The sequence below is a fragment of the Chiloscyllium plagiosum genome, chromosome 6, assembly GCF_004010195.1.
Source record: "Chiloscyllium plagiosum isolate BGI_BamShark_2017 chromosome 6, ASM401019v2, whole genome shotgun sequence".
In the NCBI taxonomy this organism is placed as follows: domain Eukaryota; kingdom Metazoa; phylum Chordata; class Chondrichthyes; order Orectolobiformes; family Hemiscylliidae; genus Chiloscyllium; species Chiloscyllium plagiosum.
Window position 1 is genome coordinate 77,631,419 of NC_057715.1, and position 22,256 is coordinate 77,653,674.

General features: G+C 39.4%; 1 protein-coding gene across 6 annotated transcripts in view; it reads right to left on the reverse strand.

Annotated features, from left to right (window-relative positions):
- The window catches only part of zdhhc20b (zinc finger DHHC-type palmitoyltransferase 20b), a 116,698-nt gene that overhangs the window by 14,134 nt on the left and 80,308 nt on the right, over positions 1–22,256 (reverse strand). For 5 of the 6 annotated variants that reach the window (XM_043691931.1, XM_043691933.1, XM_043691936.1 and 2 more), the window contains 3 exons: positions 10,362–10,397; positions 3,858–3,990; positions 3,517–3,643 (listed from right to left, as the gene is read on the reverse strand). In XM_043691931.1, coding sequence (XP_043547866.1) covers positions 3,517–3,643; positions 3,858–3,990; positions 10,362–10,397 — 296 coding nt within the window. The remainder of the gene's footprint in view (positions 1–3,516; positions 3,644–3,857; positions 3,991–10,361; positions 10,398–22,256) is intronic. The other variant, XM_043691932.1, reaches the window with a different exon arrangement.

A 22,256-nucleotide genomic window follows, 5' to 3' on the forward strand; every position in this document is an offset into this window, starting at 1 on the left:
AATGAGCCGGGGCAGGTGTCAGATCTTGCGGTGGGAGTGCATTTTGGTGATAGTGACCACAACTGCCTCACATTCTACATAGCTATGGAGAAGGAGAGAAGCAGGCACAATGGGAGGATATCTAATTGGGGAAAAGGAAACTATGATACTATCAGACGTGAGTTGGGAAGCATGGACTGGGAGCAGTTGTTCCATGGAAAGGGCACTATAGACATGTGGAGACTGTTTCAGGAACAGGCAAGAATGGGTAAGATAAAGGAATCTTGGAAGACGAGAGCGGAGGAGCTTCTCATCAAAAGAAAGAAGGCAGCTTACATAAGGAGGAGGAAGCAAGGGTCTTGCTCAGCTCTAGAGGATTACACGCAGGTGAGGAAGGTGCTCAAAAAGGTCTGAGGAGAGCCAGGAGGGGGCACGAAAAAGGCTTGGCAGGAAGGATTAGGGAGAATCCAAAGGCATTTTACACTTTTGTGAGGAATAAGAGAATGATCAAAGAAAGAGTAGGGCTGATCAGGGATAGCATAGGGAACTTGTGTATAGAGTCTGAGGAGGTAGGGAAGCCCTAAATGAGTTTTTTGCTTCTGTCTTTACGAAAGAAAAGGACCTTATAGTGAATGAAACCATTGAGGAGCAGGTAAGCATACTGGAACAGATAGAGGTTGAGGAAGCTGATGTGTTGAAAGTTTTGACAAACATTAAGATTGACAAATCGCCAGGGCCAGACCAGATTTGTCCTCGGCTGCTTTGGGAAGCGAGAAATGTGCTTTGCCTCGCTCTCCACTGGAGTCGTACCTGAGGACTGGAGGGAGGTAAATGTAATTCCTCTCTTCAAGAAAGGAAATAGGGAAATCCCTGGCAATTACAGACCAGTCAACCTCACGTCTGTCGTCTGCAAGGTGTTAGAAAGGATTCTGAGGGATAGGATTTATGCCCATCTGGAAGAGCATGGCTTGATTAAAGGCAGTCAGCACGGCTTTGAGAGGGGCAGGTCATGCCTCAAAACTTATAGAGTTTTTTGAGAATGTTACTAGACAAGTTGATGAGGGTCGAGCGGTGGATGTTGTGTATATGGAGTTCAGTAAGGCATTTGATAAGGTTCCCCATGGTAGACTCGTTCAGAAGATCAGGAGGAATGGGATACAGGGAAATTTAGCTGTCTGGATACAGAATTGGCTGGTTGGCAGAAGACAGCGAGTGGTAGTGGAAGGAAAATATTCTGCCTGGAAGTCAGTGGTGAGTGGTCAGTGGCTCTGTTCTTGGGATTCTACTCTTTGTAATTTTTATTAATGACTTGGATGAGGAGATTGAAGGATGGGTTAGCAAGTTTGCAGACGACACAAAGGTTGGAGGTGTCGTTGACAGTATAGAGGACTGTTGTAGGCTGCAGCGTGACATTGACAGGATGCAGAGATGGGCTGAGAGGTGGCAGATGGAGTTCAACCTGGATAAATGCAAAGTGATGCATTTTGGAAGGTCGAACTTGAAAGTTGAGTACAGGATTAAAGACAGGATTCTTGGCAGTGTGGAGGAACAGCAGGATCTTGGAGTGCAGGCACATAGATCCCTTAAAATTGCCACCCAAGTGGACAAGGTTGTTAAGAAAGCTTTCATTAACAGGGGGATTGAGTTTAAGAGCCGTGAGATCTTGTTGCAGCTCTATAAAACTTTGGTTAGACCGCACTTGGAATACTGTGTCCAGTTCTGGTTGCCATATTATAGGAAAGATGTGGATGCTTTGGAGAGGGTTCAGAGGAGGTTTACCAGGATGCTGCCTGGAATGGAAGGCTTATCTTATGAAGAGGGGTTGACTGAGCTCGGACTTTTATCATTGGAAAAAAGAAGGAAGAGAGGAGACCTAATTGAGGTGTACAAGATAATGAGAGGCATAGATAGAGTTGATAGCCAGAGACTTTTTCCCAGAGCAGAAATTGTTAACACGAGGGGTCATAGTTTTAAGCTGTTTGGCGGAAAGTATAGAGGAGATGTCAGAGGCGGGTTCTTTACGCAGAGAGTTTTGAGAGCATGGAATGTGTTGCCAGCAGCAGTTGTGGAAGCGAGGTAATTGGGGATATTTAGGAGAATGCTGGACATACATATGGTCACAGAAATTTGAGAGTTCGTACATTAGGTTTACCTCACATGAGGATCAATGGTCGGCACAACATCGTGGGCTGAAGGGCCTGTTCTGTGCTGTACTGTTCTATGTTCTATAAGTTAATGTTTCAAGTCCACAGATCCGCTTCAGAACTAATTGTAACAAGGAAATACGGCATTTATTCTGATGACATTGGAGAGTGGGTGGGCAGAGTAAGTGAACAGATGGAGATGGAGCCCAGAGAGAAAGAAAGGTAGGCAGACACAAGGATGGTTGATAGCAAGCCAGGGAAGGTGAAAAGCTGATAATGGGGACCATAACTAAGTGAAAATGGGTTGGCAGTGCTGAAAACGGTGCAGGTCATGACAGGGTCTGGAGGTGTTGGGGTGGGATAAGAACATAGAGGACGAGGTCAGAATATTGAAAGTGTTGTTGGAGGTGATATTGACTCATAAGGCTGTAGGATCTCCAAGTGAAAAATGAAATGCTGTGCTTCCAGCTTGAACTGGGTCTTGCTGGAGAACTGCAGAAGGCTTGGACGGTGATATGTTGAAGTGGCAGGTAACTGGAAGCTTAGGGTCATAAAGCAGTCACCCAGTCTGTATTTAGTCTCCCCAATGTTGAGACAACCACATTATGAGCAGCGAACACATTTGAATAGATTGAGTGACGTGCAGGTAAATCACTATTTCACTTGGCAAGTGTGCAGCATTAGATAGTGGGGAGGAAGGAGGTAAATGGGCAAGTATTGCACCTTTTGCAAATACATGGGAAAGTGCTGTGGGATGTAGAGAGGTGTTGGGAGTTTTGGATGAGTGGATCAAAGTGTCTCAGGGAACGGTCTCTGCAAAATGTTGACAATGGAGGGGAGGGGAACACGTGTCTGGTGGTGGCACCTGCTGGAAGTAGCAGAAAATATGATTTATAATCCTTTAGGCACAAATGCTAGTGGTTGGAAAGTGAGGACCGGGGGACCCTTTTAGTGTTATACAAGAGAAAAGACTATCCAAATTTCTCCAGCAATTTGTTTCCATTTCAAATCTTCAGCATCCACAATTCTTTGTTTACATTAATTGCTTATATTTGTTAAGACAGCATTAGGACATTTTCATGTATGGATTAGGTTATGCTTTTATATAAAAGGTGACTGCTAACAAATGCTTAACTTTTAAGCAGTTAACCTACAACCATGTTCACAACAGTGTAATGACTTTGGGGATATTAGCACAATGGTAATATTACTGGACCAGTGATCTGGGACAGAAGGGTGAATAAATAAATCAAATAAAATGCTGTCCTCAGTAATGATCACAGAATTACAAGATGGTCATAATAACCGATCTGATTCACTAATGTCCCAGGGAAGGGCATCTCGACCTTCAAACGATTCCAGACAGACAGCAATTTAGCACAACAAAACGTACCTTGTAAAAATCGGAAGAAGCCAGTACTTCCCTTCATCTCCATACACTTGTTTTAAATTTTTGGTAAATCCCAAGCTAAATCCATTTTTGTCAGGTCCATTTCGGAACACTGGTGCACGAAAAGCCTCTAGAGTGAAAAAGTATTCGGTTAACAGTATAACAATGTTTTCGTCAAAGTAGTAATACAAATATACCAAAATAGATATAAAAAGTCTTTCTATTAAGAAGAAAAATCATTTTTTACTTCAGAATCACTGTAAGCATTGCAGTTGCAAAAACCACTACTTTAACTTTATTCCAATTATCAGAATAAATTTGTAAGCAGTTAAAGAGCATCTTACCTATTGTTGACCTATTTTTGCTGACTAGCCAGCAGTGATAACTGAAGAGCGATAGTAGACTGATGAAGAACATGGCCGCCACAAAGAAAAGAAACAAGACATGGAACTTTGCATGTGTGTCAGGAAGATCACCCTATAAGAAGCAAAAAAAAAGATCCAGCTACATAGATGTGAGCCTGACACCTGACAGTCAGGTATTATATCAACATATCTATTTCAGATCTCTACTACTGTTTACAGAAAATTAATCTGTAACTGAACTACATTTGACTAAAACGTTTTTGATACTTTTAGTTGTTCAGTAATGTATCAAGTTGCATTTATTCATAAAAACCAATTAATTAAACACAATACCAGTGATTTGTGCCATTCATGGTTTTTCCTGGACCAAAGCTGACATTTGTCAAATCACATCATATTTATACAATGTATCATAATTAAGACACTATCTAAAAACAAAAAATGGTCACTCATTGCACATGTACCTAATTTTTCAAATTACCTTCTCCCAATTTGTTCATTTTCCTCAGGTGATGTACCACTGCAGCCAAAAGGCATGCAACTCATCTATCAGTCTACACCACTCTTGATCTGGCCTCTCTATAGGTGCAGGAATAGTTTTGTTCAGAAGATCTTTCAGTTTCTCTCTCAACCATGGGGAAATTGCTGCCATGCATTTGGCTCCACCTCAAAAGATACTTTAGTAGTTTCCAATCCAAACTACATCATAACTGCACTCTAAGTTATCTATCATAACATCTAGAATTTAAACACAATTTTTAGACATTGTAACTTAAAATATAGTAGAAAAATATTACACAGAAAAGTAAACACTTGGTTTATCCAGCAACAGTGGAGCGTGGGAGGGAACAAAACAATGGCTTTATTTTCCATATTTCCGAGTTACTGGTAATGGTGTGTGATAAGACTGTGGGTTAAGTTATAGAGTATACAGATCAGCCGAACAAGGAGAAAACAGAATTTTATCCAACTGGTTAAGGAACAGCAAAGGAAAAACATGATGGAAATGGATTTAATGCAGTCTGTCATGACTGGAAGCATGGTGGCTGGACCCACTTGATCGTGTGAGGGCTCCACGTCTGTGTCTTGGCTGTAAATGACTTACTGGGAGAAAGTGCGCACTGCAGATGCTGGAATTGGAGTCGAAGAGTGGGGTGCTGGAAAAGCGTAGCTGATCAGGCAGCATCCAAGGAGAATCAATGTTTTGAGCATAAGCTCTTCGTCAGGAATGTTTACGTTAAGTTGATGGAAGAAACCCAAGGAGGAAATCAGCTTGCTCACAACAGATTGTTAGTTAGGCTCATTCATGAACCAACTGGCATCAATTATTCCTTAGCCTGCCAAAACTTAACATGATTTAGGGATTACATGTAAGTGGCTTGAGTTTCCCAAGGCCACCAGGCAAACTCTTGGGAGGGAGGGAGTTTGACGATTGGTGTTGGTTGTCAGTGTGGGGAGAGGCAAAGTCACGGAGCGATTGGAGTTCAATTTTATAGTAATGCCAGGGGTTACAGCAAGTTTTAATTCCTCTAGATTTTCTTGGCTGAGTACTGTAGTAAATAAAATTGAACTACCTGAAGTGTCGGACTCTAATTCAGATTTAGGATTTTTTTGGAGGGCTATGGACACCATCAGAAGTTTCACCTTTGTGGCAATTACCAAGTAGTTAGTGTATCAGGACTTCTGAAATGTTCCAAAGGATTACATGCCCCAGCAAGACTATGTAACACTTATCAGTCTCTGATGTCTTTATTTCATTCTTTCTGTCTCTCCTCTTCTGCTTACACTGTCTTCTCTATTACATGACTCCCATGGACTGTTGTTGCTTTACTTTGTTCTCAGCTGCTTGTCTTTTAATTTCATGTCAGAGTTGGAAACCAGAGCTGATTTGTCTATGTGAGGTAAAGTGAACTAACATGTAACAACTTGCAGAATAAAAGACTTGAAGAAGGTGTCTTCCTCTCCTCCATCACTGCACAGCTCCTACTCCTTCACTTTCCCAATACTTACTTCGATGATACCTTCATTCCTTTACTTCTTGCAACATACTACCAACTCAACTCCTACAGCCCTCTTTCTTAATTTATTCACCCATCATCTTTAACCTACCATTTACTTTCATTTGTTTCACTGTGCTTTCTGGGATGGTGCAGCAGATTTTAATTCCTTTAGATTTTCCTGGCTAAATGTTAAGTCAGTCAGTAAACATATTTAACCCATCATCTCTTCTCATTCAGTGGTGTTATCATCACTGAATTCCCCTGCTCTCAACATCTGGGGGTTATCATTGACCAGGAATTGAACTGTATTAGCCATATAAATATTGTGGCTCCAAGAACAGGTCAGAGGCTGAGAATCCTGTCCTGAGTAACTGACAGCCTGAATCCTAATGCCTGCCCAACATCCACAAGGGACAAATCAGGAGTGTGATGGAATACTCCCCACTTGCCTGAATAAGTGCTATTCCAATAACACTCAAGAAGCTTAACATCATCCAGGATGACGACGCCACTTGACTGGCACCATGTCCACAAACATCCATTCCCTCTAACACCAATGCTCGGTAGAAGCATTGTGTACCATTTACAAGATGCATTGCAGAAATTCACTAAGGCTCCTTTGCTAGCACTTTCCAAACCTTCAGCTACTTCTATCTAGAAAGAAAAGGGCAGCAGATACATAGGTACAACACCAGAAGCAAGTTCCCATTCAAACTTCTCACCATCTGATGTGCAAAGATACAAATGTTCCTTCAGTATCAAGTCAAAGTGCTGGAACTCCCTTCCTAACAGCATTGTGGGTCTATCTACAGACATGGACTACAGCTCACATCATTTTCTCATGGGCAACTAGGGATAGGCAGTGAGCAATGCCCACATCCCAAGAATTAATAAAAACAAGTCTCTAAATTATTTGTATTCAAAGCTCACTTTGTAAAAATATCTAATTAGAACAAGGAAAGAAAATGGCCATTCCCCTCTCTCTCCTTTGAAATTGGAATTAGCGTTTCTCAAGCATGCACAATTCGCACTACTTGATGAAATAGAGCCTAAAATTTATTAATTGGCCTCAACTGGTTACATTTTTGAAATTAAAGTAAAAAGAACAGCATTCTCTCTCTCTAAACTCTTACTTCAATCTACCTCTTTCCTCAGCTTAATACTTACAAACCACAATGAACTGAATGAGAAAGGAAGTCGATGCATAGGAGCAAGGTCCACCATCCAAGTCACATCCTATCCTAACTTGGAGCTATATGGCCATTTCTTCACTATTGCTGGATCTCGGTCTTGGGAGTCTATTCTTAACAACATTTTGGCATATCTGCCCCACATTGACTGCAGAGATTCAAGGTTATAGCCAACCACCAGCTTCTCAAAGACAATCAAAGCTGGCAGTAATTGCTGGTCTAGCCAGTGGCACCCTCATCCGTGAAAGAATAAAACAATTACAGAACATAAAATAAAACTTGCCTAGAAATGCAAATTGTTCTCACAAACAGCTTTAATTTTAAACAAATGCATAACGTCACTACCATTCCAAACAATGAGCTGGAAGAGGACAAGACTTAAAGCAAATAGTCTTTGAACAATGCCAAACAGAATACATGAAAGAAATTAGAAACATCTCTTGATAAAAGCAGCATTATTTCTGTCAGAAAATTCAGTGGATTGAGTTTAGTTGGAGAATTCAAATTGTATACATAAGTGTTCTAGCTGGCAAGTGCTGTCACTACATGCATTCATTAAAAAAAATAGAAATTTTACAGAAATAATATTTCCTCTTATTTTGCAAATTTATTTTCGAATCATCCCTGGGGTGTGGGCTTTGCTGGATCATCTCCAATTGGCCTGGAGGTGATGATGGTGAGTTGCCTTCTTGAACTGCTACAATCCTTGGAATTAGGGACGCCTACATTGATGTTAGGAAGTGAGTTTCAAGATTCTAACCCAATGACAGTGATATCATTTTATCATTGCTGTTTCAAAGTCTGGGACTGTTGTTAGAAGGGAAACTTGCAGGTGGTGGTTTTTCGATGTATCTGTTGCCCTTATCTTTCTACCTGTTAGAGGTTGCTGGTTTGGAAGATGCTGTCTTAAGGAGGCTTAGTAAATAACTGCAGAGCCTCTTCAATAGTACACATTACTGGTGAAGGGAATGAATGTTGAAAGTGGTGGATGGAGTGCCAATCAAGTACTCTGTCTTGAATAGTGTTGAGCTTCTTCAATGTTGTTGGCTCTACACCCATTCAGGGATGTTGATAACATTCAATCATGCCCCTGACTTGTAAATGATGGACAAGCATTGGGAGCAGGTAGTGACTTACTCGCTGCAGAATTCCTCACCTCTAAATTGCTCTTCTAACTGCAGAATTTATATGGATCGGTCTAGTTTCTGCACAATGTAATCCCGAGGACTTAAAAGTGAGGGATTCAACAATGTTAGTGCCATTAAATGTCAAGGGACCATAGTTAATTTTTCTCTTGTTGGAGATGGTCAACACCAGGCGCAAATGTTGCTGGCCACTTATCAGGCAAAATCTACCTGTTGTTCAGGTCTTTCTTACAGGCGTTCATGGACATGCCTGAGAATCTACAGTGCATGGCACTGAACATTGTGCCAGCAATGAACATCACTGCTGCTGACATTGTGGTGTAGCAAAAGTCATTCAAGAAGCAATTGAAGATGTCAGGCCGAAGACGCCATTTGTACAAAGTTTTTGCTGATTCCCATTGACTCTAGTTTTGGTAGATCTCCTTGAAGAATTTTTAACAATTAATTGTTTGCCATTACTCAAACCATATTCAACAAAAACTCTGAAGGCTTGCTTAGGTTAAAAACATTGGGCTAAACCTTTCTGGGCTTGAAACTTCTGACAGGCATATAACCTGCTCCCAGAAAAAACACTCAAATGTTCCTAATTCTAACCAGAGTTGTAGACATCTGGTACTTACCTGGTGGTAAGCAAAGAAATATGAGGCAAATTAAAACCTAGTCCTGCATCTGGGTAATTACATAACTGACCTCCATCATTGCCTCGATTCCACAATCACCCAGCATTCTATGCCATCTCTGACCTGCCTCAATGCCCTAGATCACCTAACTAACCTGTGACCTGACCACATACCTCAAAATGCAAATTTACCTCATTCACCCACTCATCATGATCTCAACACAGCCCACATTCCCAACCACCCATTCATCTGCTCCTCCATTCACCAACATTCAGACTGGACCTGTAAACTTACCGTATAGTATCTAGCGTCAGTAAAAGGGGGAATGTCTGCTTTTTCCCTGACTACTCCATTCCAAGAATACTCTGATGTTTGCAACACATTTCTATGAAAGCTGGTCTTGGGAAGAAATATACAGCAGTATTGATTCAAGGGGATTGGGGAGGAGGGGGGCATAGAAATCCAACTATCAGTGTTGTGACTTGAAAGATCATGACTATTCCTTCATAGTTATGCTGATTTATCTGTAATCACACTGCATACAATTTTAAAAAAATTCATGGGAAGTTGTCATGGCCAGCTGGGCCAGCATTTATTACTCATCCCTCACTGCCCTTGAGAGTGTGACAGTAATCTGCCTCCGTAAACCACTTCACTCCATTTAGTGTGGTACATCCGCAATACCGTTAGGAAGGGAGCTTCAGGAATTTGATCAAGTGATTCTAAAGGAACAGGGTTTAAAGGATTTATCAGTACAAAAGTTGTTTTGAGCGTAACTATAGAGTATCCGGGTTTCCTCGATATTTTGCATCCACCCATCAAATGCTCTGTTTCCACACAAAACCGATCACACTCCACACTCTTGATCAAGAGTATTCTCTTGTTTAAGGTACTGTGCAGTACTAAGCATGACAAGAAATAATGTTATTTTTCTGGTCTTTTGGTTAAAAATTTGACCATTTTGAAAAACATCATATTGCCAAGACAGGTTCTGTACTTTGTTTCCTTAAATTTATGCCATTAAAAAGACAAATCAGGTCAAACATTTAAATACTTCCTCGATTGAAGGTTCTTAAATAACTCCATGATTTACATCAATGATGGCTAAATGAATTAAAAATTAAATATTAAGACTCAAATAAAATATATATTGGTGTGACTAAGTTTATTTTTTTATGCCCAGTTTAAGCTTAAGTTTACTCAAATGAGAATAGCAAGATTCTTGGACACATCTTGACATTATAAAAATGGAGAATACATTTGACATATTTTGGTCAAAAATCTGACTGTGCTGAAAGAGGAAACTCCTGGTCCATGCATTTATTTAAGATTATTCAGTTACACATTGAAAACGAATAAATTTTGCAAAAATAAAACCTAAGATTGCAGAAGAGAGAACATTCTGAAAGTCAGACAACTGTTCATTGTTTCGACAGTAATTTACTAAAATTCACATGCAATGTACAACTTCAATTCTATCATTTGCAATACCAAAGTGCACCAAATAAGGAATGCAATGGCATTTTACCTTTGGGCAATTCACTGATGATTTCCTGCGACAAAGCTATATGCAAATAAAGACATTTTGATGAAAACCAGATCAATTAATTGATTCATCTGCCATGCAAAGAGGCATGGATGGGATGGGATGGGATGGGAAGGGAAGGGGAGAATCATGAATTTGTCTAATATTTGTATATACAAAGCCATTTGAAAATTGTACAACCTATCGTGTCACCTGTTTTTGGAGGTAGGACTTTTTTGTGCCTACATGTATGAAGGAACTTTCATCATCAACAATAAGGACTGTAAGCTAAAACTGTATATCTACTATCATGTGACAGTATTACTGAGGGAGTTGCAGGCTTCAGCTTCAGGCAATGCTGCATTCCTACCATCATATGATAAACCCTAACAGCACCAAACCTAATTTTTTTTCTGAACAGTAAACTGTTGCCACAAAGTCCAACATGTAATAAATTGGATTAATGTCCAGTTTAATCTGTTTTAAATGCTGTTGTTGATTAGTACAATGAACTTTTTTCTATGGTCTTCTCTTTACAGCATTAATAGCTGAGATGACTGTTGGAACTTAAGAATAATTTTGACAGTACATTAACAGTTCAACTGAAGAACAGCAGCTTTGGCACTTGATTAGTATTGCACTGAAATATGCAACATTTTATGCACTTCAACTGGCTGTACACTCAGCTGACAATGTCAGGTGCTGCCAGAGTGATGGAGCACAACAACTTACTAATTGCTAGCCCAGGAGCACAGAGACCAATCATACTGTTCTTCTACCATCACCATGACTGAAACTGGATGAAAGTAAAGAACAGGTTCTTCCAGCTGAAAAATATAGATAAGTATCACATCATATGGTATATTTACTAGTGATGCTCTTGGAATGTGATCTACAAACTTTTAATTTTCTGTTTCTCTTCTAATCAGTACATATTTGACAACATCAACAATTAGCATTGTTCCAAATTTTTGTCAATTTTTTTATTAACTGCAACTTTGGAATGAACACAAGGACAGTCACAGTAACATGATTTTTGAACTGATCATCTCTCCCACTAAAATAGCAGCTAGCACTCAGGATGTCTCTAGTATCATCAAAGTTAGAAATTCAATAGTTAGAAAGAGTAACTTTGAAGTAATGTTTTCATATTGAGCAACAGTACCTTGTCTTTGCTTGAATTGTGAGATGCATTTAAGCTTATAATTCATTTATACAGCAATTAAATGAATGTGAATACCGAGAAATTATTTTGAAAACTGATATTTAAGTGTTTGAAGTTGATAATACCGCAAGGATTCTGATCTGTCTTAAATCTACAGAGAATATACTACAAACAGGTTGTTTCATTAAAATCTGTTAATGGAACTATTTGGTGAAACACAAGTTGACATTTTTATGAAGTATTTTTAATGTTATTTCCTGAATGTTTGAAGATAACTTAATCTCTAATTTAAAATCAACAATAAATATACAATTGTTCTGTAAAGCTTTCATGACAAAACTATCTTAATCCATTCTTATAGGACAGTGACCTTGCGAACAATGTTGCAACTTGCTGAATCAATAAACACTTCACAATTATACAGTGCAAGAGGCCATTCAGCCCACTATGACTGTGTCACTTCTCAAACATATACCAATTAGTCTCACTTTCCTACTCTTTCCTCATAGTTGCATGTTTATTTCCTTTCTTAGATGTCATCTAATTTCTTTTAGAAGAAAATATCGAATTATCCATTCAAATAATGCATTTCAGATCATATGTTACTGAGTAAAAGGAACATACTTCATCCTGGTCTATTATTTTACAAAGTATTTGAAACCAAGATACTCCAAATATCAAACCTCCTGCAAGTGCAAGGTATGGCATTCTATGGTACCCACACCACACAATTCTGAAACCTCTATTAAATCTCTCTTTAGTTTCTAGGAGCTATTGTTAGGTGCACAATCCCAGACTTGCCAGTCTGAAACACCTCACTTCTAATACAATTCTAATAAATCTCTGCATCCTCTCCAAGGCTTTGCTAACGTGTGATGCTTAGAATGGAACACAATACTCTGGGTAAAGTCTAACCAGTCATTTTCTACACTTTTCTTTAAAAAGGTTGCTTGTTGTGTCACCTTCAAAGACTTGCGTAAATACATCCTCTCGTTGCTATTTCTGTATCTCTATAAAACTGGTCCTTCACTCATTATTTTAATTACCAAAAAGCACCACTTCATTCTTCTTGGCCTTTGATTTAATCTGCCAAGTGTCTATATCCAAAAGAAGAATGCTAATATTCTCCACACTGTTTACTATATTTCCAAGATTTGTCTCACCTATACACTTCTTTTGATATTTTTTCTTTACCAGTTCACTGCCAATAGGATTTAGTGGTTACAGCAATAAAACAGGTTTCTGGAGACATGCCACAACATAGAAAATAAAACAAGACACAACTGCTGATATTAGCAGCATAAATTCATCTAATTCCTTTAAAAATAATCTACGTAAATTCAGTTATGTTCCATGTACTTTGAATTAGATTCACATCATTGCCAATAGGTGATTTTGCTTTCATTTTGTGACCAATGAAAAATATCAGTTGTATGAAGGGGTGTTCTGTACAAAACAGTGGGCATCAGTAGAAATGCAATAGTGCTCCATTAACTAACTGAAATGAGTTCAATTTTCAAGAATTTAGCATTTTGCATTTAAGATTGCTAATCTTGGTCTATTAAAAAAAAATCAACATTTAGCACTGTGAAAATATATTGAAATGCAAAACCTTACTATATCTAAGTAATTCTGATTACTAAGTATAAATCAAACAGGTGACACTCACAATTTTCGCTGCTACGTGACTGAGGACTAATAGCTGATGCACAATTCTATAGGAACACACGGCAAATAAGCTGAAGTCATGTAATGGTGATAATGAGGATTGCAGAATAAATTTTACATCCTTTTTGGGAGTAATGAAGGAAACATTAGTTGTACAGTAACATGATATATAAAATAAAGGATTGAAAACTCTTGATGGAACCAGATGAAGAGCCATCACAAGTAGAATGTAGTTTTCACTATTTCTCCAAATGACTTCTTCAATTAGTCTTCAGAACTAAATAAAATGACATCTCAGTGAATGTTTACCATCTTTCCCTCCCTTCTACTGAACATAATGACATAATAGTACAGTATATGATTCCAAGGATACAAGCACACTGATTTCTAAAACAACTGGTTATTTATCATTTGTCTGAACCAATGCTAAGCAGAAGGGCTATTCAATGACATGAGAAATTAGAGTTATGTTTAATCTCTATTTTCTTGATAATCACATATGTAGACTTCCAGCAGGAATCTTTGATCAAAAAGCATCATTTCCCCAGGGATACAGAGGACATTATTATTGCCCTGTTGTCACACTTGAAATAAGAAATAACACTACTATAGGCTGGTACCTTTCTAATCCTTAAGATTTAGTACCAAATTATGCAATGTATTTACTTACTGAGTCATCTGGGATCATTTAAAAATAATCTTAGCTAAACAAATATAATGACATACAGCATTTACAAGTGAGAAATGGAAAACGATTGACTTGAGTTTTACTTAGGTAAATTAAAAATGTATACTAATAATAAACAAGAAAATTGGAGTTTGCGGGAAAAGGTCAGTAGGTCAGGCAGCATCTGTATAGAGAAATCAAGGTTCTGAGGAAGGGTGACTGGCTCCAAAACATTAACTCTCATTTCTCTCCACAGATGCTGCCAGAACTGCTGAGCTTTTGTTTCTGATTTCCAGCGTTCGCAGTTCTTTGGGTTTTTACGTAAATCAATGTTAGCCATGTCTACTTCTGTAAGCCTATAGTCCTCTCCTGTTGACAATATTTGTATTACACACTAAAAAAATTAAGGTATTCCAGTGAATGACTTTTTGAGGCTTCTGATTAATTCTGAATGAGGCGATGCCTGGTTTGTTAAAGATCTGCCTGAAACTCACTTCATACACCTTACTAGTACTCAGGAGTGGTATCCTGAATGCTAGGTGAGAAGACTTTTAATAAAGTGGCTAAATTAAAAATAGGCTGTACATATTTTCTCTATGAAGCTGTTCTAACATATTTGAATATTTTATATTAAGGCTTTTATGATTTTCTTTGATTGTAATTCTGGTTCAAAAGACTATTAAGGAATTTCAGTGGGATAATTCTACCTAATACTGCAGACTGATTAAGATTAAGGAACTGCCCACCATCAACAATTCTTGTCAAACTGAAACATTTATAAAAAAAAGAGTATTCCTCAAATATTTCGCTGGCATGATTCCAATATCTGACCGAAAAATATAATCTTCATTATCAAATTGAAAAATGTAAAATGGCAATTTTTGCACAAAATAGGAAACCATTGACCTTTGAGATAACAGGCGCACCACCTCCTCTGAACACATTCTATGGTCTCATTTTTAAAGATACATTGAGAATCGCACATACCTGTAAATATATCAATATTTCAGTACTTCATGTCAAAATGTCTAATTTAAATGGAAGAACTATTATAGTGGGAATGTTAGGAAGGAGGAATTAATGCTCAATCTTGCTAGTCATGGAACTGGCATATCCTTAGTTCAATGGATAAATTAATGATCCTGTGTTCTTGGTTACTGATTACACTTGATACATTTAATTCAGAGTACTTAAGTTAGCAATTCCTCCATCTCAGTTTACTTTTCTCCAACAGTTAATGGGTGCAAAGGACTCCAACTAAGTCATGATTAAATAAATTTGCTTAATATATATTCTTTGCGCAGGTTTAGAATTTCTCACAAGTACTGATAAGACTTCCTCTAAATAGGAAAGGTAAGGGTGATTATTTACCTGTTTTAAAAAAAAAATCACCATTAGATTTGGAACACATTATTAAATCAATCTTTCCATTTGCTCATTCCTGCTTTTTAATCATTATGTCTGTCTGGGACTTTAGTTAACTTTCAATGCAAAATTTGTCATGTGGTTCTTCTTTTAATTCACCTATGGAATGTGGATTTTGCTTAAATGCAAGGGTATTTGTAATATATTTGAACATTGCAAATTTGCACAAGGATAATATTGCAGTAACCCTGTTAGAATGACAGGTCAGGAGAACAACAATGAAGATGGCAATGGAAAGGTTGATACAGACTTCATACAATAAAGGAATTAGCTAGTACCTAATGGCCAAAAGCAATACATCAATATTTAAATAATATTTTAAATTTAAATTTCCACTTAATAGATAGTGTCATTAAACATGTAGGGATAATCTCAAATAAAGCACTTTAAAGAAAGGAACACAAGAATTCACAGATCTTTATACTGGAAACAGAAAAAAAGTCGATAGATGCAATGTTAGGACTCGTGGCACAATGGGAGCGGTTCTGAGCCAGAAGCCCGGTGTTCAAGTTCACCTCGCCCAGGAGCGTGCAATAATACCTCTGAACAGGTTAATTAGTAAATATCTAGAAATCAGTATTGGTAACCTGCTATTTAAGTTAAAATATATGCTTGAGATATCGTAATATGAATAAACTTTTTCATGCATTTTAATAAGAAATACATTGATAAACCTAACAATAAATGCCAGCCAAATCAAAGCATCCAATTTTGCTGATACCAGCTTCAACTCCTCAGATACAAGAAAACAAAATACAAATTCTTAAAACAATTCAGAAAACAAGTTTAAGAATGATTGGATAAGTGAAGGATACCTTTACACATGCCTTTTTAAACAAAAAGCAAAACCACTCCTCAGAACATTGATGTCTTGGTCACAGACAATGATAGAATGTATGAAATGTTCTACATGTGACCTACGCTACAACACTTCTTTCAGTGAATCCCAACAGAAATGAAACGCCACGAAATGCTGGAACAGCAATTACTACTGAAATAAAGAAACATTCTGCAGAGTAACATTTAGCTGGAACAAAGAGCAAAATAAAATGTCAACTTACAATCAAAAACAAGCTCTTCAGAAAACAAATCGACTGACCACCTGAACACTGTCATGTTAATTTCATAGCAAATAAAAGGAACACAGCTAAAATCAGATCTTATACATCTTATCTGGCTGATATGCTGAATGGTTAAGAAACCAATTTGAAATATGTAATTTAAACAATTAAAAATAATAATTCTCAAAATGATATTTTTACTGGAGCGTTTTAAAAACAAAGTTGCGAACTGCAACCAAGGAGGTACCTGTTTGGGATAGAAGTGCAATATAATATTACTGTGCCTTCCGTCATGCTGCAGTCATGTCACCTCAACTGGTAGCTGGTATCCCGCAGTCAATTCAATAAGAGACAGTACAGACAACATGGCACTGCTCTGAACTCCCGACATGGTGTTTCAGATGAAGCAGAGATTGAATGTTGAAGCGCTGCACTCCAGACAGAGAAATGCAGGAATGTTCAGAGCTGTGAAAACTGCCACTAAAAGACATCGAAAAGGAACAAAGCAGCAGACAACAAATGAAGCACAGTGACTGCAATTGTTCCTCTTCAAGCCGATATGAAACAGTACTGGTAGTTTTTCCATGCAGTGGCAAAATTACCAAATTTTAACAGAGCAGCTAGAATAGTGACAACTCTGATCACTATTCAGGAGAGGCTCTCACAAAAATGTATCCTATCCTTAAATCTCTCTGAAGCACAGAAAAAAAAAATGCAGAAATCCTGAAGGCCTCTGAACCCAAATTAATGTAACTTACAACCAGTAGCATTCAATATTACAGTCCAAGGTGAAAAAGAGGCCAATGATCAATGTCACTGCGTTAATACAACTCACAGAAACCTTTGAATTTGATTAACTAAAAGACTATTTAAAGAAAGACAAGATTACATTAGTCGTAAGAGGTCTTGCAGTCGGAACATTTCTCCTGAGAGGTGAAGCTTACATTCAGAAAAGTAATTGATGTGGAGAAATGCTGAGGGTGTCAATCAGCAGCAAGAGTATATCCATAACAGAACAGATGAGACTTTATATTATGCCAATAGATAAAGGGCAGAACAATAAGGACAGGATTCAAATACTGAGAGGACATCAAAAAGGCAAAGGTAATATGGCACTGTGTTCCCTGACCAACTACTCTGTCTCAGGATTGCTAAAGTGCTCCAGTAAAATACAACACAAGCTGCAAGAGCTGAATCTCATTTTGTGCTGGCCGACCCTACAGCCTTCAGGATTCAATATCAAATTAAATAACATTAGGAAGTGAGCAGCCTTTCCATGGTCTTACCCTATACACCAGGTTTTGCCATCACATGGACTGCTACCACTACCAGGAGAAAGTGAGGACTGCAGATGCTGGAGGTCAGAGTCAAAAAGTGTGGTGCTGGAAAAGCATAGCCAGTCAGGAAATCCTGATGAAGAGCTCATGCTCGAAACTTCGACTCTCCTGCTCCTTGGGCGCTGCCTGACCAGCTGTACTTTTCCAGCACTGCTACCACTACCGACCCGTTGCCGAGCACTAACGGTCCCCATTAGCAGCTATTTATTCTCCCAGGTTGACCCTTACTCATTCCTTTGTGTGCACACCCATTGTTCTCCTTCTCTGTGGTCCATCTCCATCGACTGTTTATTCTTACCACCCACGTCCCCAACTTCAGCTTATGTATCAACATTTTCCTAGATACAATCAGTTCTGAAGAAGGGTCACTTGATCAGAGACATTAACTCTGCTTTCCCTCTATAGATGCTGCCAGACTTGCTAAGTTTTTTCAAGGTATGAAGGGATATGGGGCCAAAGGCAGGTCACAGAGTCATAGAGATGTACAGCATGAAAACAGACCCTTCGGTCCAACCCGTCCATGCCGACCAGATATCCCAACCCAATCTAGTCCCATCTGCCAGCACCCAGCCCATATCCCTCCAAACCCTTCCTATTCATACACCCATCCAAATGCCTTTTAAATGCTGCAATTGTACCAGCCTCCACCACTTCCTCTGGCAGCTCATTCCATACACATAACACCCTCTGCGTGAAAAGGTTGCCCCTTAGGTCTCTTTTACATCTTTCCCCTCTCACCCTAAACCTATCCCCTCTAGTTCTGGACTTCCTGAACCCAGGGAAAATACTTTGTTGATTTATCCTATCCATGCCCCTCATAATTTTGTAAACCTCTAAGGTCACGCCTCAGCCTCCGATGCTCCAGGGAAAACAGCCCCAGCCTGTTCAGCCTCTCCCTATAGCTCAGATCCTCCAACCCTGACAACATCCTCGTAAATCTTTTCTGAACCCATTCAAGTTTCATAACATCTTTCCGATAGGAAGGAGACCAGAATTGCACGCAATATTCCAACAATGGCCTAACCAATGTCCTGTACAGCCGCAACATGACCTCCCAACTCCTGTACTCAATACTCTGACCAATAAAGGAAAGCATATCAAACGCCTTCTTCACTATCCTACCTACCTGCGACTCCACTTTCAAGGAGCTATGAACCTGCACTCCAAGGTCTCTTTGTTCAGCAACACTCCCTAGGACCTTACCATTAAGTGTATAAGTCCTGCTAAGATTTGCTTTCCCAAAATGCTGCACCTCGCATTTAGATGAATTAAACTCCATCTGCCACTTCTCAGCCCATTGGCCCATCTGGTCCAGATCCTGTTGTAATCTGAGGTAACCCTCTTCGCTGTCCACTACACCTTCAATTTTGGTGTCATTTGCAAACCTACTAACTGTACCTCTTATGCTCGCATCCAAATCATTTATGTAAATGACAAAAAGTAGAGGGCCCAGCACCGGTCCTTGTGGCACTCCACTGGTCACGGGTCTCCAGTCTGAAAACCAACCCTCCACCACCACCCTCTGTCTTTGGATTACAACAACAGATCAGCTCATTGGATAGTTTAACAGGCTCAAGGGGTTGAATGGCTTACTCCTGCTCCTATGTTATGGCACCAGATGACAGATTACTCTGCGTACCCAAAGCAATGACAAGGAGTTTTATATCATAGATGTCAAGCAAAAGCCATTCGTCTCAGCTGGAGCAAGTCCAAATCATGGATTGGAAACTTTCAATATGCCAGAAGAGATTTTCAATGTGTTGCAGTACATTAGACCACTGACTGTAGAACAGATCTTACAGAAATGTGATGTGCTTACAGGTTTAGGAAGTCTTCCTGAAGAAGATCATCTCTTCGAAGTAGATGAGAGTGAGACACCAAATCAGCATCTGGCAAGGAAAATTCCAGCTGCCGTCAAGGTCAGCCTTAGAGATAAAATAACAGCTGGAAAAGAAAGGAGTAATCAAAGAAGTGACAACTTTGACAGAATTGATTAACAGCATGGTGGTAGTGAAATAGCCTGGAAAGCTGAGATCATGCACTGACCCAAAGGATCGAAATGAATCTCTGACGAGAACTCACTACTTCATAGCAGCCATTGAAGGAATTATGCCACAACTTCACTCAACATGAGATGTGAAGATTGGTTTCTGGCAAGTGAAGTTGGATGACAGCAGCAGTTTTCTCACTGCTTGCTGGACATCATTTGGGACGTAAAGATTGTTGCACATGCTGCTTGGCACTTCCACATGTCCAAAAGAGTATTCACAAAGACAACGTGACAGTGAGTGATCTTTCTGGAGTGGAATCTATATGCATGATCAGCTCGCACATGAATGCAGAAATTCAGCAGAAGCCGCCATTGCCGACCACGATCAAAATCTAGTGTGACTGCTAGCCAGAGCTCAGCATGTGAAAATGGCTGAATAAAAAAAATTCAATTAAAGATGCCCAAAGTTAAGTACATCGGTCCTGTACTGACACCAAAAGATCTTCAAACAAATCATGAAAAAGTGATGGTTCACAGATTGCTGGTAGAGCTAAGAGATGTAAAAGTAGTGCATCAATTTGCTGGATTCATTCAGCAAAGTAATTAGCAAAGGTGTTGCCCCTAATTTGTTTTCAGGGTGCGAATCAATACACCAACTCACTGTCAAGCATATACTCTGGACATGAAACCTGAAACAACATTCACTAAAATCAAGTAACGAGGGTGACAAAGCAAGTGCTGAAATCCCTTGATAGAAGTCAGTTTGCAGCATGAGACAGGACTTGGATCAATGGAACACAGCATGGAAAACTGATTGCATTTGCATTCACGGCATTAATACAAACAGAACAACGCTATGATCTGACTGGGAAAGAGTACCTGGCCACTGTCTTTGCTTATGACCATTTTCAAATCAATACTACTTGGAAGAGACAGTGATACAAAGCCACAGCAAAGTATTTGTCTGCAAAGAATGTTACTCTGGTTACAGAGATACCAGCAAGGAAACAGATGTACATTACAGACACACTGTCGAAATCAACACTCCCTAAAAAGAAAACCGGGTGTTTAGTGTACAATCCTCCAGGTCGAATAAGGAGCCGCAGCTTGAAATATTCTAGAAGTCATCAGCCCAGTACAGGCATCAAATATAACAACCGCCTTGCTAAATTAACAGCCCACCCAACAAGATGCAACTCTCCAGGTCGTGCAAGTAGTAGTGATGAAAGGACAGCCTAAAAGCCAATGGCACTCCCTTAGTCATACAGAGATGAAATGGGCATACTGGGCATACAGAGATGAACTGATATCCTCAGGTTGTATATTGTACAAAGGAAATTAGTCATGATCTCTAAGGAGCTGAGTGTAGAGATATCAAAGTGTAACCATACAAGCCACCAAGACATTTAGTTAAGTTTGAGGAAGGCAGTAGAATTACTTTACTGGCCAAACATAAACAATTAAATCAAACACTGTCAGCCAGTGCCGTGTTTGTAAGGAGTACAAAGCTAAGTAAACTACAGAGCAACCAATGACACATGGCATTCCAGGAGGAGGAGTTGATCCCTTTAATCTTACAGGAATTGTTTACAAAAAAAATCATGAAACGTGGATATAGCTGGCTGGACCAGCATTTATTGCCGATCCTGAGCCGCCCTTGCGAAGACAGTGGTGAAGTGTCTTCTTGAAATTTTGTGGAGAAGTGCGAGGGAGGAGTGGAGGACTGCTGGGAAGGTGTGCAAAACTGTTTAAAATACTTACCTCAGGCATCGGGGCCTCCATTTATCGAGAGATGCGAGGGATGAGCGGAGGACTGCTGGGAAGGTGAGTAAAAAACAAATTTTTTTGAACAGAGCGGCAAGGAGAGACAGCAGAGATTGAGGATCTGAAAAGTGACGACAGAGAGCTAGTTTGGAAGCTGAAGAGCAGGACGAGTAGAGTAGTGATCTCAGGTTTGCTACCAGTGACATGATATAGTGAGATGAGTAACAGTCAGTGAATGCAGCTGAACACAGAATCATAGAAATGTACAGCATGGAAACAGACCCTTCGGTCCAACCTGTCCATGCCAACTAGGTATTCCAACCCAATCTAGTCCCACCTCCCAGCACCTGGCCCATATTCCTCCAAATCTTTCCTATTCATGTACCCATCCAAATGCCTCTTAAATGTTGCAATTGTACCAGCCTCCACCACATCCTCTGGCAGTTCATTCCATACAAGTACTACCCTCTGCATGAAAACGTTGCTCCTTAGGTCTCTTTTATATCTTTCCCCTCTCACCCTAAACCTACGCCCTCCAGTTCTGGACGCCCCGACCCCAGGGAAAAGACTTTGCCTATTTATCCTATCCATGCCCCTCATAATTTTGTAAACCTCTATAAGGTCAACCCTCAGCCTCCGACACTCCAGGGAAAACAGCCCCAGCCTGTTCAGCCTCTCCCTGTAGCTCAGATCCTCCAACCCTGGCACCATCCTTGTAAATCTTTTCTGAACCCATTCAAGTTTCACAACATCTTTCCAATAGGAAGGAGACCAGAATTGCACATGATATTCCAACAGTGGCCTAACCAATGTCCTGTACA